We start from the raw sequence: 15,242 nt of genomic DNA on the forward strand, positions 1-15,242 counted from the left end.
TATATGATTGTTTACTAAAAGTTTTTGCTTTATTAAGTTAATTGTGAGTTCAATTTGATTTCAAGGGAACTGGGGGACCTCCAGGACCTGTTGGCCCTCGTGGACCACGTGGAGATACGGTATGACAGCTTTTATCTGAAGATAATTTCTTTTTTATTAAAAATGCTCATTCAATATGCTGGATTCCTTTTATTTTGGCACCCTAAGCCTCTGACAAAGGTGTTATAAGGATCATGAAAAACTAAAAGCAATCAATAATAACAAATTTTAATAAATTTAATACTTATAACGCGCATATATTCATTTAAATATGCTCATATGCGCAAAGAGTGAAACAAATATTCCAAATAAACATAGTGTTTGAAAATTCCAACTAGCTGGAGGCAGACCAGTTAGCTATTCACACAGCGCAGCTGAGGGGTTGAACTCGGGGCGACCGGGAACAAATCCAGTGAGTAGTAGGGAGGAGAGGGAGGAGGACTCGAACCCGAGACCAGCTCATTATAGCGCCAGTCTAGCGCCTAAACCACTCGGCCACGCCGCCTCCTAAATTGAACAATTTGTGTATCAATTATCTACACCACTAACCAGCCATGTAGCATAGAAATTAACCTTAGTGCTTGCCAATATGAATGCATTTTTAGAATGACTTAATTTTTTATTGCAAACTTCCCCATCAGTGGTGATTAATATTTATCGTTGCTTTTGTTTATTAAAGGGTGTGAAAGGACCTCCTGGACCTCCTGGACGGCCGGGCCCCACTGGAACACTCGTAAGATATTCTTTTTTTATTTTTTCAATTTTTAAGCTTTCAGACAACTACAGCTAAGGCCATAGAGTGAAAAATATTCTCACCCAAACCTTAACCTTCCAAGTTGTCCCAACAGCCGTTTGTAGATTTTTTAAGGTACTTGATCTAAAAATTTCGGACCTTTAGTTAAGTTAATGTATGTACTCGGTCTAAAAATAGTCACCAAGACCTTAACCTTCCCAGTCGTTAGTAGATATTGTAAGTACATGGTCTAAAAAAAATCTTGCCAAAACCTTGACTTCCCAAGATCTAACTAGTTTTTCTCCCCTTGCATAAAATTAGTTAAGAAAGCTTGGCGTCAGTTTACGTCAGCAACTCAGTTGTAATACTAAATTACCCTGTTATACTCTCCCACCGACGCATCATCACAGTTTCTATAGAAACTTACTTCCTTTATACATAGCAATCCCTTTTGTAACAAAGGTGGTCTTAAATTAGTTTTTGTTGGCAATCTGTTGATATGTGTCTGATTTCTGCCGTCCTGTCTACAGGGCCAGCTTGGTGCGCCTGGAGCTAAGGGAAGACAAGGAGATCAGGGACAGCAGGTAAAATGCCAGGCGCTAGAGGATATAGAGATTATTCCAAGGAAAGTACGCACGCACGCACGATTTTTATTCACGAGTTGCGATGCATCAAAAAAACGAACGAGTGGGTTTTTTGATGCATTGCATCATGGTATGATGTTTTTATTTCATCCATACTGAGTTTTTTTCACATTTCAATTCAAAGATTGAAAGCGAACGACTTTGAAAATACGTCGTTCGTCCAATCAGACACGAACGATCATAGTACTTCACAGTGTCAATCTCAGCATGTATGAAATACAATTTTGTTCTCGGATGTACTGAAATAACAGCATATTTCCTGTTTCTAAGATACAATGTGTTCACTGGGCGTGGTAAACTTGTGAAGGTGGTTACTTGGTAACTTACTATCATGATAACTTGTTAAACAACATGGTGGTCTTGCTTGTTATGATAGGGTTTTTTTTTACGTAACCAACACACATTTAAGGTCAAATTCTGTTTTGTTTACTCTTGTAAGTTCCAGGATAATTGTGGTTTATATTCGGAGTTTGTATGTATAGTTCGTCACAATTACTAAAATCAGTTTGATTTTTATTAATTACGTAGGGAAGTCCAGGTACCCAAGGACCTCCAGGAAAACCAGGACAACCAGGCCCTCCTGTATGTTTTCTACACTATGTTCATATTTCAGTGTTTTGTTTTGAGCACACACACGCACACACACTCACATACAATGAAGTATTAACAGAACATTAAGAAGGCAGGGTAAGCTGGAGACGCCATCAGGACTAATATTGCCATCTGTAGAACTTTTTATTTGAAGAAGGTAATCTTTAGGTGAGATAATAAAAAAACAGTAAGAAGAAAAAGCCAGAAAAAGGAAAATAATTAAAAAAAAGGATACTCAAGCATTAAAACAGAAAGCAAAGTGCTCTTAGATTATGAGAGACGACTTAAATTTGGAAGCAAACATCGCAAGAATAAGAACACTCTGAGCTTTATTCTTTAAAATATGAACTTATCGCTGTTTTCTTTTAGATTTGAATTCACCCTGGTATGTGTGTTCTTTCTAGGGACCTCCAGGAAATACCGGGCCATCAGGGAGAGATGGTGCAGATGGGCAAAAGGTGAGCGACAACTTAAACTCATTGATCAGTATCACAGCGCGTTGATGAAGAAATGTAGTTTTCGGAAATAGTGAAAGTGAAAGAGAATGTTGTCTTCGTCTGAATGAAAAATAGCTTAGACCGTCGAAATTCAGTCGAAAACTTCTGAAATCTTTCATGCTGTAGGAACGCTTTTCCATTAAAATGCACATGAGCTGAATTGAAATTGCATCAATAATTCATCCAGTTTGAGAGGTTTGATTGGCTAAGAGGCGTAAAAAGCCATATATATAAGCTTCTGGTTAGCCTGATAGCTCATCTGAATTATCACATCATGTTTATTACTGTTAAAACAGTTCATCATTGTTAAGGGATGAACTAAATTAAATTAAATTCTGGAATGTTTGTACAAGATTTCTATGGGTAAGGAAACCTGCAAAACACGAATTTTTCAATATAATATTATTGGCGTGGAAAGTTATGTAATACTTCTTTATATTCTCTTGATACTCCTGAAAGTAAATTAAGATGTTTGTTAAAAATATAACACCTTTTTGTGTGTTTTAGGGTGCAGCTGGAGAACCAGGCCGATCTGGTAAAGATGGCTTGCCTGGGCTTCCTGTGAGTAGTTACTTATGTCCTCCTCTGATATCAATACAGAAATACTGTGGCTCACCTTTTACCGCTGAATTTATTTTCTGCTGCCACTCTCTAGGAGTGAATTTTGAGACCAGCAAGTCTGGCATACATGTGAAAAGTTTGGGTATCGAGTTTGTAAATAGCAATCTTCATAAACCATTTAAAGTTCAAAATTTCTTGCAAAAGTAAGATAGTAACAAAGCAAACATCTAAATTTCACAAATGGAATCACGACCGTGCAGTTGTTGGAAATAGAAGATGGTATGAAAGTGAGATCGCTTGCCTCCCCAAGTTGTGTTGCAGGTTTGATCGCTGATCGTGACATCACTTGTGGGTTGGGTTTGTTCTTAGTTCCAATCTTGCTTTAAGGTTTTTCTATAGTTTTCTTCCCCCCCCCCCCACCCCAGCAAAAAAAAAAATCCAAATTCAAATGCATAAATCTCAATGATTGTTTTCATTCATTAGTTTGTTGTGTAGTAGACTTCTAAACTCCAAGATGATTAAATAGAAAGGAAAGATGGCATACGTTTTTCCAGACATTTCCAGTACTCTATGCACCAGGGGGGGTTGCAAAAGATGAAAGAAAGTGCTAAAAATGTCTGTTTCCTTGTTGTCAGGGTAACAATGGAAAAGATGGTGAGCCTGGGCCTCCAGGTTCTGATGGTGGACCGGTGGGTGGTCAAACAGGAGTAAACCTGTTACTTCATATGCACTTTGACAACTCTTTTGACTTATTCTTTGCATATTAGAGCAATTTCAATTGAGTGTCGAAAGTAATCCAAGGTTACATTTGTTTTGCTTTCACTTTGTGATTAATCCAGAATATTCAGGCGGCCTAACCCTAACCCTAAGCAACCCTGTCCAAAAATCACATGCAAAACTGAAGCTAATCATGGCTTGGTCGTAACAGTTTTCCCGCGCCTAAGGCAATTTGGTTGTTTCTACTTTAAATTCTTCTTGGATCTTTAAGATGTTTTCCTTTCCTCTGATCGGCCATCGTGAATACCTTGAGTTTGGTTTTGCTATAGACTGGATAAGACTCAACTTTTGTACCTTGCATTTTTCTAGATTTTCTTGGCAGCCGTCAGTTGATAATGATGATGACGACGACTGCTGTTTGCTTACTATTAGGAATAACATTGTTTTTCAACCAATTCTAGGGAGAAGTTGGAGAACGAGGACCCGCTGGACCAAAGGGAGACAGAGGACCAATGGTATTTAGTCAATATTAACAACACCAACCAAAAAAACAATAACATAAATAGTTGATAATGGACTGAGTGGAGTCGAATTCGGTCGGTAATTATTCGAGTGATTAACAAAATCGGACGACAGCGAGGCTGAAGTCCAGTTTGTTAAAAAAAAAAAAAAAAAAAAAAACGTCTAGACATCGGTTATCACGAAAAAAAGGCCAAAATACAACACAAAACTTGTATGCGCCCAGATTCCTTGTGTTCCCATAAACAACGGCCACAACGATTTTTATACGAGGATCTATCCGGCGATTCGAAATTATAGAAAAACTTAAAATACTTCGCTAAAATAAAACTACAAAAGACACACGTAGCATGGGAACCCTCGCCCCAGCTACTTTTCAGCGGCGCTCTGAAATGTATGTAAATGCAGCGAATTCAACAATTGTTTTGCTTTATGTAGGGACCCCCCGGCACGCCAGGAGTTGGAGGAGGTCCAGGACCACAGGGGCCCAAAGGTGACGCAGGCCCTCCAGGCCGAAATGGACGCAGCGGTGCACCAGGAATACCTGTAAGCTTGGCTTTAATGCAGTAAAGATCGTTTGTAAATCCCTCGCCCTCGTTTCCTCTCGCTAAAAAAGCGAATTAAGGAAAGAACAAAAAAAAATAAAGCGCCCGTACCCAGGCTGGAAAAAGAAGGGATTCTAGAGCTGTTGCCCTATCTTCATCAAGTTCTTAATTATGGGTCTACACCTTGGTAAGGTCGCTCCATTTCGCGAAAACATCTGCGACAATAACGCGCTTTACCTGCGCAATTGGAGAACACTCAAACTGAGGAAAACCGCAACAACCTTTATTTTGTTCAGGACCTTTAATTTAGTCATAATTTCTAAGTATAGAGAGGAGACAAAGAAAATGTCACTGCTTTTGGTCCTTAACGATGGAGTGTACTTGCTGGTGTTTGCCATGTGCATAGGCTATCACTCGTAGTGCACTTCTAGTAAATCACATTAAGTACATCGTTTCTTTTGCTATTATTTAGGGAGGTCGTGGCCCACCGGGATCAAAGGGTGAACCAGGAAATCCTGGAGGGGACGTAAGTACTAAGACAGGGTTGAATCCTTACTGTAAACACCGATGTCTTCTCTCTTCCACATCCTCTCTGGATGCCATGGTCACTGCTGGTCCTAGCAGCATGCAAGACGTTTGTCACATGTAAACTTAGTGTAAGGCCTAGGTCGTTTGGAAGGCCCATTCAGCTTAGTTGGGATAGCGTACAAACGCGAAATTAAAACATTCGCGTTTGGAGACTGTGTTGTTACACTGCCCTTTTCCACCCAGGAGCACTTGCCACCTGTCGATGAAACTAAGCGATTTGCTAAGGGAGATGGGGATGGCCAGTGATTCAATAAACATCCCGTTGAAGAGAGCAAAAATCCTTAAAGCTTTAACTCCCATAAGTGACCAAGACATAATTTCTTCTTATCGATACAATATCGATACAATATCAAGCAGATAAGTGATAAGGAAAAAAAATGTTAATTAGGGGATTGTTAGTCGATCCAATACCAAATTCTGCAAACTAACATCAAAAGAACTGTATGATAGACAGTAACGAGAATTACTAATGAGATCTTGGGAGTTAAAGGGTTAAAGTTGCTTCTCACGGTGGACATAAGGCAAAAGGGACCAACAAAAATCGCTCAAGTCGAGATTTTGTCAGCGTCTGAAACTAGCAACACAGGGAACCCAAGCAACCACCCATTTTGGAGTGCTGCTAGCCTGGAGACTTACAGAAACTATTATTTTGGCGTTTTTGATGAAGGGGGAGGGGAAGGGGAAGGGGGGAGCTTGACAGATTCTTGAAGGTTTGGTAAGGGAGGGCTCATTACTGCCCATCGGGTAGCAGGCTTCTAACAAGGCCATCCATCTCACCTTGTCTTTTTTCCTTTGCAGGGTAGCGATGGAAGAAATGGCACGAGAGGTATAAACGGACGACCAGGTTTGAAGGTCAGTATTGTAAGCTACACTTAATATGTACCTATTGCCTGAACAAGAAAGCCGAATAGAGAAGAATATTGCGCACAATGCTCACGTCATGACCGAGGCCTAAACATTTCCCCGTCTGGCCTGACCCGACTCAATGATAAACTTTTTTTATATGCTCCTTGCCCTTTGTCCTCCTTCCGCGCGTGTAGTCCTCCTTCCGCGCGTGTAGTGCCGATACTGTCATGTGATCCTTTGCTATTTTCTTAAAGTCGTCTGTGATCAATTTGTAGGGAGAGAGAGGTGCCCCAGGAGAACCAGGAAAAGCAGGTAACCCAGGTCCTGCTGGTATTGAGGGACCTAAGGGAGATCAGGGACCACAAGGACCTTCAGGAGAAAAGGTGCGAATGTTTTGAAATGTTTTAGTCAAGGTCAAAACAAAAGGATGAATCGACTGGATTTTTTTTTTAAACATTTTGCGCAACACCGCCGTTAGGCCAAAATTGACCCTCTTACGCATGCTTGAGGTTTGACCGCGGTGTTAGAGAGAGCTTACCTCTGTCAATCGTGCGTGTGACTACCCTCTCGCGCGTGTTCGAATCGTTCATTGAAAATTTATGGATATTATGCAGATAAATTCATTGTGGGTCACCCCAGGTATTTAGAGAGTTAAGCCACATGCGAGCAGATGCGCTCTTGACGTAGAAACAAGTATGTAAAAATAGCGTTCTTTAATGAGAAGTCTGAAAGTTCCTTTTTTTTTTTCCATGTTTAGGGACGTCGGGGAAGAGATGGTGTTCCTGGTAAACGAGGTGCTCCTGGAGCCCCGGTGAGGAAAAAGATTCATAGTTGGAAGCGGAGCTTCATTCTATTTTTATTTCCTGTGCATTTCATGTCCCTGGCCTCATCTTGGTTTTCAACTACATTTATTTATTTGCGATAGTTAGACAGGCTAGCCCAGTTCATCTTTAAAATTGGATTAAATGGGGGGCGTGTATAAACAATCGTGGTGGGCCTTAAGAAATCCATGATACAGTCAAAAGTTAGTCAAAACTAAATGAAGGTCAAAGTTATTCAAAAGTCTATGATTTGTCTTTTTAATGGAGAAAATTCTGTATTCCCTCCCTTCCACCCACCAGTCCGTCCCCACCTCCCTCCGTCTCCCCACCCGTACTTCCCTCCCTCTGTCGTTCCTTTCTTTTGTCTGCCTACACTCTTTTCTTTCCTTTCCTTTCGCCCACGCTTGTCCGTTCTTCCTTTCCTTCCTCCGTCTCTCACTCCGTGTCTGCATCCGCTGTTCCTGTTACCGCCCCTCCCCCTGTTCAGTCCTTCCGTCCCCTTTTCCCCTGTCCATTGATCCGTTCCTTATTTATCTATCCATCTCTCCCCTTACTCTCTCGTTCCTTTCTACTTTCTACCCTTCCTCCCTTCCTTCGATATTCTTTTATTTACTTATTCAACTATGAATCTGCTTTATTTGCTCATTTAGGGAAATCAAGGACCCAAAGGAGAGAAAGGTGAAATTGGTGTACCTGGTGAGAAGGGAGACAAAGGTTGGACGGGATTTAAGGGAGAGACTGGACCTAATGGCCCACAGGTAAAGCAAATTTTCTCTGATTTCCACTCTAAAGGAGTGGATGGGTTTCTTTCCCTGGTTAGCGCTGCGACACTGAACCAAGTTCTGGAGCAGATTCGATTTAACCCGTTTTTCAAATGTTCGTGTTTGCGAGAGACACGGCTATTAACTGATTGCTTTGTTTACTCAAAGGGCGACCAAGGAGCACCAGGTGTTGAAGGATCAGATGGACCTCCAGGACTGAGGGTTAGTACCTTTGCGCGTCAAAACCTCGCCCGAACTCCTTTCACGTTTTAAAGGGCCGTTTTTTCTTTGAATAAGCTTCAGAAGTTGTTAGTTGGTGCACGTAGGTTTTGACGAGAAAGAGAAAAAAGGAAAAAAACATTTTTACCGGAAGCAATTTTACAAATAACAGTTTTATCATAGTGGAATGAATGAATGGGTGGCTAGAATCAACTTCTTAGAGAGAGAGAGATTTTGCGACTGTCTTTCAAGCTGCTTTTAACTTAACCCTTACACTCTTAGGATGAATTATTGAGTATTCACAATTTGTTGATACCCATTCAAGCAAGAATTTAGAAAATCATCGCAAGTTGGATTTCTGTGCTGACTTACTTGCCGAGGGAACTGATCAATTCTTTTTAATCCTCTGCCATTCCTGCCAGCTTTGCTCCTAGGCATTGATTGGCACATCTGAATTTAGTGAGGATTGATAAGAGTCCAGAGAGAAATGTATGATCGACAATCAGACGAAATAGCTTGCAGATGCCTATTACGAAAGCTATGTGCTTTAGCCACGGTAGATTTTCTTTGTTAAAGAGTTTAGGGAGTATAGTGTTATAAAGAGATTACCCAGCCCCCCACCTCTCTCCTTCCAAAGACTTGTCTGTCCTTATTACGTGTTAACGGGACGGAATTGTGCGGAAAAGTTACATTTTTTTGTTTTGGTCCCCGGCTATAGGGATCGCCAGGAGAAAACGGAAATCCTGGTCCACCAGGAAGAAACGGAACAATGGTGAGCCTATTTGTGTTCGTTTGTCTGTCAATTTGTGTTTTCTTTTAGTTGTAAATGGTTTGCAAGAGCGAGCTTAAATACACTTCAGTAATACCTCGGACATCTCTAATACAGAAGGCAATCTTAATTCCCGTTGCTAAGCATTGCTTTTTTCCCGCACTCAGAATTTATCTATTGTAGGATACCTTAACAGCAAGAAATTTATTGCTCAACTCATAAACTAGTAGAGGAAATAAAGAAAGAACCGCTGTTTTAACACGGTGTTTGCGAATTATTCTTGAAGTTATGGGAAGCGAAGATACTTCCGCTGTAATAGAACGTTTTCCATATGATTGTCATAAAACCCAAATCAAAGAAATCACAGCAGTTGATCAGAGCAAAGACCGAAAACATCACACGGACTCAAAGTGAAAACAAGAAAATTGCTTGAAGCAGGGAAAACGCAAATGTCCAAATTGCGATTGGTTTCAGTTTTTCAGCAGATGAATTTCGAGAGTAGCGTGAGCTATTTATACTCATTACTGAGCGAAGTGCAACAAAACTAAAGCCATTCTGAATTTCTTTCGACACCTCATCAACACTTGCTCTACTACAGATCTGTAATTTAATCAAAGTTGGGAGTCAAAGGATTTCGGCGGGACACAGAACGGTTGAGCTATCGTAGTTATGTATTATTGCGCACAATTTTGATGGTATGTTGGTTTAAACTTAAAACTCTGAACTCTCTCTCTTCTATAGGGTGAACCTGGCTTGAAAGGACCTGATGGCGACGTGGTATGTATTTGAAATTATTTTAACCTTATAAACCGTATGATCTTTGCGACTCTGTTCTCTATGTATTTTCTAAGGTACTGTGAAGTTGAATTCTTTCAACAATGAGCTTCTTTGACTGTTTATTATTTCCTTTATTCATTTTGCCTACCATAATGGTTAATTTAAAGGTGATTCTGTTGAGGGAAAAAGGCTTTAGTCGATCTGAGCGGAAGAAGGGTTCAAAAATGAAATGAAACCCGTCTTAATTATTTGATTTTTCTTCATCACTTTGTGCTTATTTTCACTGTTTCCGCGAATTTAATTCTTTGGTGGTTGTTTTTTTTTTTTTTTTTGTCCATAGGGAGAGACAGGATCACCGGTAAGTACGCTCTCTCCTGCTTCACCAGGCGGAGTAATTAGGATGTTTCATTTAAGTTTAAGATTCCCAGAAAGATACTTCCATTAGTGGGACAGTGTCGTATTATTATCGAAAATTGCCTCGCACTGTCGAAAGGCTAACGCTCAAAACTTCAGCCTAAGAATTTCTACGGTGGCCAACTTACATTATCAACTCAGTCGTTAAACCAAATTGTCTTGTAATACCCTCTAAGAACACAACACCACGTTTTCTTTAGAAACTTACCTCCTTTATTCGTTCTTTTGGTATAAATGGAAGTGAGCTATTTTGAAACTGGAATATTATGCTCGCAGCCATGTTGGATGGCATCACGCTTTAATAAATTAGAAGAAGGAAGGAAGGCTTTGTTTCTGTGATGACTTTTTCTGTTGCCTTGAGCAAGTCATTTTGTTATGTACAAGGAATGAATATTCAATAACCAGAAAATAATAATTTCCTTTTCTCTTATTTTTTTTCTCATAGGGACCTGAAGGATATCAAGTAAGCACTGAACACACATATTCTCTAATATAATTTTTTTGCTTCTAAACAGCGGTTTAAACTTTCTTTAATCGAAATTTTCAATCGATTTGAGGATCTTTGTAGTTTTCCGAAATGAATTTTTGTCTGTCATTGTTCCCCAAGACTCGTACTCGTTCTCATGCATTATTAATTACTATTAATCATATCTTTTCAGGGACCACCCGGACCTCCAGGACCTCCGGGACCTCCCGTAAGTTCAGGATTTTAAAATTACTGTACTTCCTTCCCGTTAGAACGATATTGGTAATGATAAAAGCAATGGCAGTGATAATAGCGGAGTTCGGTTCGCGCTCAGCGGAGCACCATACCATTTTTAAAAAAAAAACCTTAAGAAGAGACGACGAGAGCGATAACGATGGGTACTAGTAATGGTTATGATACTGATACCCATGACGATCGTGACAATGATCAAAATAATGAGTAATGTGAACGGTGTTCATAACGATCACTGTTCAGATGACGGTTATAGTTGAATGACAACAGAAGTAGTTGCAGTGGTCGTGGGTAATCTTAAAGTTATCTGTAAAAGAACTGTGAATTAAATCAGGGAATTCTGGGGTGAAAAAATCCCATTGGAAATCCAAATAATGTGCCCATTCTTTTATCCGTATGAAAGATGTAGAGGTTTTCCTTTTTGTCGAGTCTCATAAATTTCCTAGGAAAGTATGTCGCGATACCAATTTCAAATTTTAGGTCTCTTTAATGAACGAAAATCAAAACTAAACTACCGGATTGAAAGAAGTCGTGTTCTTGCTCCCGCTGTTCTAGTCAAACCTATAAAATATATGTACAACAAAATTTTTTTTGGTTTCAACTTTGAACGGCAAACAATAAGGATCTGAAACACGTCTTCTTGTGTTGTTTAGGGTGAACCAGGTCGTCCAGGATTACTTGAGGTAAGTATTTATGCTTCGCTCTGTAATTTTGTAAAAAAAATAGCGTCAAATTTTGTTTAAATAGTTTTCTTACTTGTGCCTGATTCATCTCTAAGGAATCATTTTACTGATGATTTCACGCTCTAATCTTTCCTTTTCTTTAGTACTTGGCTATTGCAAACGTTGAAAAAGGTCCATCATTCCGATTATACTCGAGCAATGGAAAGGTAAGGGAAACTTTAATTTGGCCTGAAATTAAGCAATGGAGGACTGTCTTCGTTTAGACTCGAGAGGGTTGGGAGTATTTGTTAAAGTAACGTAAACCAAAGACACAATAAAAGGTTTTCAATAACTTTTTACAAATATCCTAACCGCTAAGCGCTCAGATGAGGGGATTTGAATTCGCAAAACGGTCGCTATATCTTTTACTAGATACTTCTCAAAACACACGCAAATCTTAACCGTCACAATCGTGTCTTCATACTTTCATTGAAACACACCCATCAACCACTAAGAGTGCGCGTGGTACAACGGTTATATTATAATCCGGGATTCCACTGGTCCTTCATAAGATCGCTTTGTGATTGGTCACAAAACTCGGGCAACCCTCTCAGCCAATCAGATTCAAAACTGAAACCAGTTGTGACCCGGAGTTTCTTTTAAGAGTGAAACACAAAACAGAAAGTTAAGCTGATGATGAATAACAAATTCTTGCTTCTGATTCCCACATCACGCACTTTTTAAGAAATGCATTCGTAACCAATATTCCGCCAGGACAGTTGTGAAGAATGTATGGCGAAGGCTTGAGTAAATTTAGCATTCTTTTGTTCATTACAATTTCTAAATTATTTTTCATCGTTTTTTGCAGGAAATACCAACTCGAGAAATAAAGGTAAGCTATGCCTGAAAAAAGAATCATGTTTGATTTCTAGCCTCCAACTTAATTCTCTCTATTAGTCTTTGTTAGTTTGCGTTATATTGCATTTACTCTTCTTTCTCTAAATTTTGTTTTAAATCTGCCATGTTTTTTATCCTTTAGCCCATGGATATACTCAGAGGGTTAGATGCAAAAGAAAAAGAAATTGACCTGAAAATAAAACCAGACGGTACCAGGAAATATCCTGCAAGAACGTGTTACGATCTGTTCCTTGATCACAAGAGTTACAAGAGCGGTAGGTTCTTCCTTCATCACTGTTAGCCTGTTCCAGGCTCTCTTAGTCAAAGGAGACCAGGAAAGAAGTAGGCAAGTGACAAATGGTGGTTGTGGTCGTCAAGGAAACGCCTACCTAACCCACGCCGTTTTTCATTTGTCCGCTCTTTCTCTCGTTTGCATTAACCTAGGACATGGAACAGGTTCGAAACGAGGGGTCATCTTTTGGGGGGATCATCTTAAAACCACACTTTTCCTCAGGCCCTTACCGCTTCCTCGCTACCAGTCCTATTAACCATTGCTCTAATTTTTATATATTATTGTGTTGTTGAAAGGTATGTTCTGGATCGACCCTAACGGTGGAACAATCAAGGATGCAATCTGGGTTTTCTGTGACAAGGGCAAGAATTCGTCGTGTATTTACCCCAAGAACTCGAAAGTGGGTGGCTTCGGTTCTTGTAGAAATGGCTCTATAGTGTACTTTCGTGTGCTCTCCGTTATGTGAACGGATGACCAGAAGAAATGATTTAATAAAGCTAATAATCTTTGCTAATATGGTATGTGTTGATTTAGTTAGTCAGCACTAAGCGCTAAATGTGGCTGCGCTAATGTTGTTTCTCTGTTGGTTTCATCGTAGATCTCTGACCTTACAATGGCCAGCGCTAATGTTGTTATTCTGTTGGTTTCATCGTAGATCTCTGACCTTACAATCAAAGTACAATTTCAAGACAAGGAAGATAAGTGGTTGAGCCAAGCGTTTAAGGAAAGCGAAGAGGTAAGCTTGGGAGATGTCTTTGTCACTATCATGCAGTGCCGAGCACTGCATGAGACACTTGACAATTTCTCTTCAATTAAAAAGCAGTATAGAACTATCACTCTTGTTACACGATTCCAACTTGCTCCTACTGAGAGAGAAAGCAGGATTAGGTCCACCTGACTAGAATGTACCAATCAGCCAATCACAATTCTTGTCTCCTAGAAGTCATTATCCATATTCGTGGCTGTTTGGTCATTTTTGACCAAATGGAACTAATCCTACCCTTTCATTGGCCAACAAGTTGTGTGAGCGAGCTTTACGTCTTCAATTTGTATTTGTATTCTTGTTTGATTTCAGACCGAACTGCTGGAATACGACGCCCACTACACGCAGCTCAACTTCCTGAAGACCTTTAGCAACTTTGCAAATCAGAACATCACCTACGCCTGCCGTAACTCCATGGCCTGGGAAGATGGAAGATACTCAATCAAACTTAAGGGCTCTAACGAAATGGAATATCATGCCACATCTAAGACCTCACTCAGACCCAAAGTACTCTCCAACGGATGCATGGTAAGTGAAAATCATCGCTACCTCTTCCCTCCCTCGTCCAGCCCGCCACTCTCTCCACCAGAATTGAAAGTGCGGTGGCCTGGTGGTTATTGCGCTTAACTTCCGATCAAAAGGCCTGGGTTCGACTTCAGGGCGGGTTATTGTGTTCACGGGCGAAGGCCCTTTACTCTTAAAGTGCCCTGTGAACTGTTAGGGAAAGCTGACAAAATCCCGTGTGAGGGTGGTTAGCCTATGATAGACTAGCATTCCATGGGAGGAGGGGAGGGTAGCCATACCTCTGGTCGTCTCACATCAGAGGGAATTATGGGCTGTTTAGCCTTCAAGACTGGATACTTTTCCTCCCACTGAGAATTTTTGTTTCGTGAAGTATCAGTTTCGTCAATCAGATTTCAACCTTTTATGTGCCCTTATTCACCTGGAAGTTTTACCATTTTACGCGGAAATGAGTCTCCATTTTACCGGAAGTGTGCACACAAAAGTCATCGATAAAAATTGTTTTGATTGATTTTACAGCAAAGTGATTCTACGGGCAAATGGGAGAAAACAGTTCTAGAGATTGATACTAGAGAGAGGAATAGACTACCCATCATGGACGTTTCAGCCTATGACATCGGCGGAAAAGATCAAGACTTCAAGCTTGAAATTGGACCAGCCTGTTTCCATCACACCGTCCTTTCTCGTACGGCTTAGCTTTTGACAACCACCTGTATATTGTGTTTTAATATAAAGACGTTTGAAGACAATGGCAGTCGATGGAACATAGGAATTAAACTTGAGTTAGATGTAGCGGAGAGAACTTATATCAGGCCTCGCTAGGCACTGCTTTGCCCAATCACAAATATCCTCCGAATCTGAATAAAATTTTTTCTATTATATTTGTTGTTGGTATTTACTCAGTCTGTCATTGCAGTTTAAAGGTTTTATTGATGTGTTGGAAATGAGTTTCGTTGCCATACAAATACACTTAAAGCTCACTCGTATTTTATTTTTGTCATCAACAAATTTTATAGTAAGATAAGTGAAGTTATAATGTCTACAGTGGTAGAATTAGAAGCTATGAAAGGTGAGCTGTATTAATAAGACAATAAAGCAAAATTGGTGGCCACACCAATGAGGATAACCTTGAGTTCCATTGAATCTTACAAACTATTATTTGAGTTGTCGAAATTTTCTCCCTGATAGTGAAGAGCAACTTCAAAAACAAACAGCTGACATTCCCAACAGGAACAGAATTGTAGATTTCTAACCCCCATGGAAAGTCTTCGCCTCAGCCTTTTTGTCTCTCAGTTTTATGATACGATGAAAAACGTACATGATACGGGGGGAAGGGAGAGGAGTTAA

General features: G+C 40.1%; 1 protein-coding gene across 4 annotated transcripts in view; it reads left to right on the plus strand.

Annotated features, from left to right (window-relative positions):
• The window catches only part of LOC113685699 (uncharacterized), a 42,436-nt gene extending 27,415 nt beyond the window's left edge, over positions 1–15,021 (plus strand). For 3 of the 4 annotated variants that reach the window (XM_027203235.2, XM_089181665.1, XM_089181666.1), the window contains 28 exons: positions 66–119; positions 719–772; positions 1,303–1,356; positions 1,945–1,998; positions 2,412–2,465; positions 3,012–3,065; positions 3,701–3,754; positions 4,244–4,297; positions 4,740–4,847; positions 5,319–5,372; positions 6,233–6,286; positions 6,556–6,663; positions 7,038–7,091; positions 7,752–7,859; positions 8,031–8,084; positions 8,800–8,853; positions 9,592–9,627; positions 9,968–9,985; positions 10,487–10,504; positions 10,701–10,736; positions 11,413–11,442; positions 11,586–11,648; positions 12,290–12,313; positions 12,461–12,593; positions 12,907–13,010; positions 13,266–13,346; positions 13,686–13,901; positions 14,415–15,021. In XM_027203235.2, the coding sequence (XP_027059036.2) occupies positions 66–119; positions 719–772; positions 1,303–1,356; positions 1,945–1,998; positions 2,412–2,465; positions 3,012–3,065; positions 3,701–3,754; positions 4,244–4,297; positions 4,740–4,847; positions 5,319–5,372; positions 6,233–6,286; positions 6,556–6,663; positions 7,038–7,091; positions 7,752–7,859; positions 8,031–8,084; positions 8,800–8,853; positions 9,592–9,627; positions 9,968–9,985; positions 10,487–10,504; positions 10,701–10,736; positions 11,413–11,442; positions 11,586–11,648; positions 12,290–12,313; positions 12,461–12,593; positions 12,907–13,010; positions 13,266–13,346; positions 13,686–13,901; positions 14,415–14,591 (1,962 nt within the window). In that variant the 3' untranslated portion in view covers positions 14,592–15,021. Of the gene's footprint in view, positions 1–65; positions 120–718; positions 773–1,302; positions 1,357–1,944; positions 1,999–2,411; positions 2,466–3,011; positions 3,066–3,700; positions 3,755–4,243; positions 4,298–4,739; positions 4,848–5,318; positions 5,373–6,232; positions 6,287–6,555; positions 6,664–7,037; positions 7,092–7,751; positions 7,860–8,030; positions 8,085–8,799; positions 8,854–9,591; positions 9,628–9,967; positions 9,986–10,486; positions 10,505–10,700; positions 10,737–11,412; positions 11,443–11,585; positions 11,649–12,289; positions 12,314–12,460; positions 12,594–12,906; positions 13,011–13,208; positions 13,347–13,685; positions 13,902–14,414 lie in introns of all 4 variants that reach the window. The other variant, XR_016179551.1, reaches the window with a different exon arrangement.
• Positions 15,022–15,242: the final 221 nt, after the last annotated feature.

The sequence above is a fragment of the Pocillopora damicornis genome, chromosome 9 (assembly GCF_964200805.1).
Source record: "Pocillopora damicornis chromosome 9, jaPocDami1.2, whole genome shotgun sequence".
Classification (NCBI taxonomy): Eukaryota; Metazoa; Cnidaria; class Anthozoa; order Scleractinia; family Pocilloporidae; genus Pocillopora; species Pocillopora damicornis.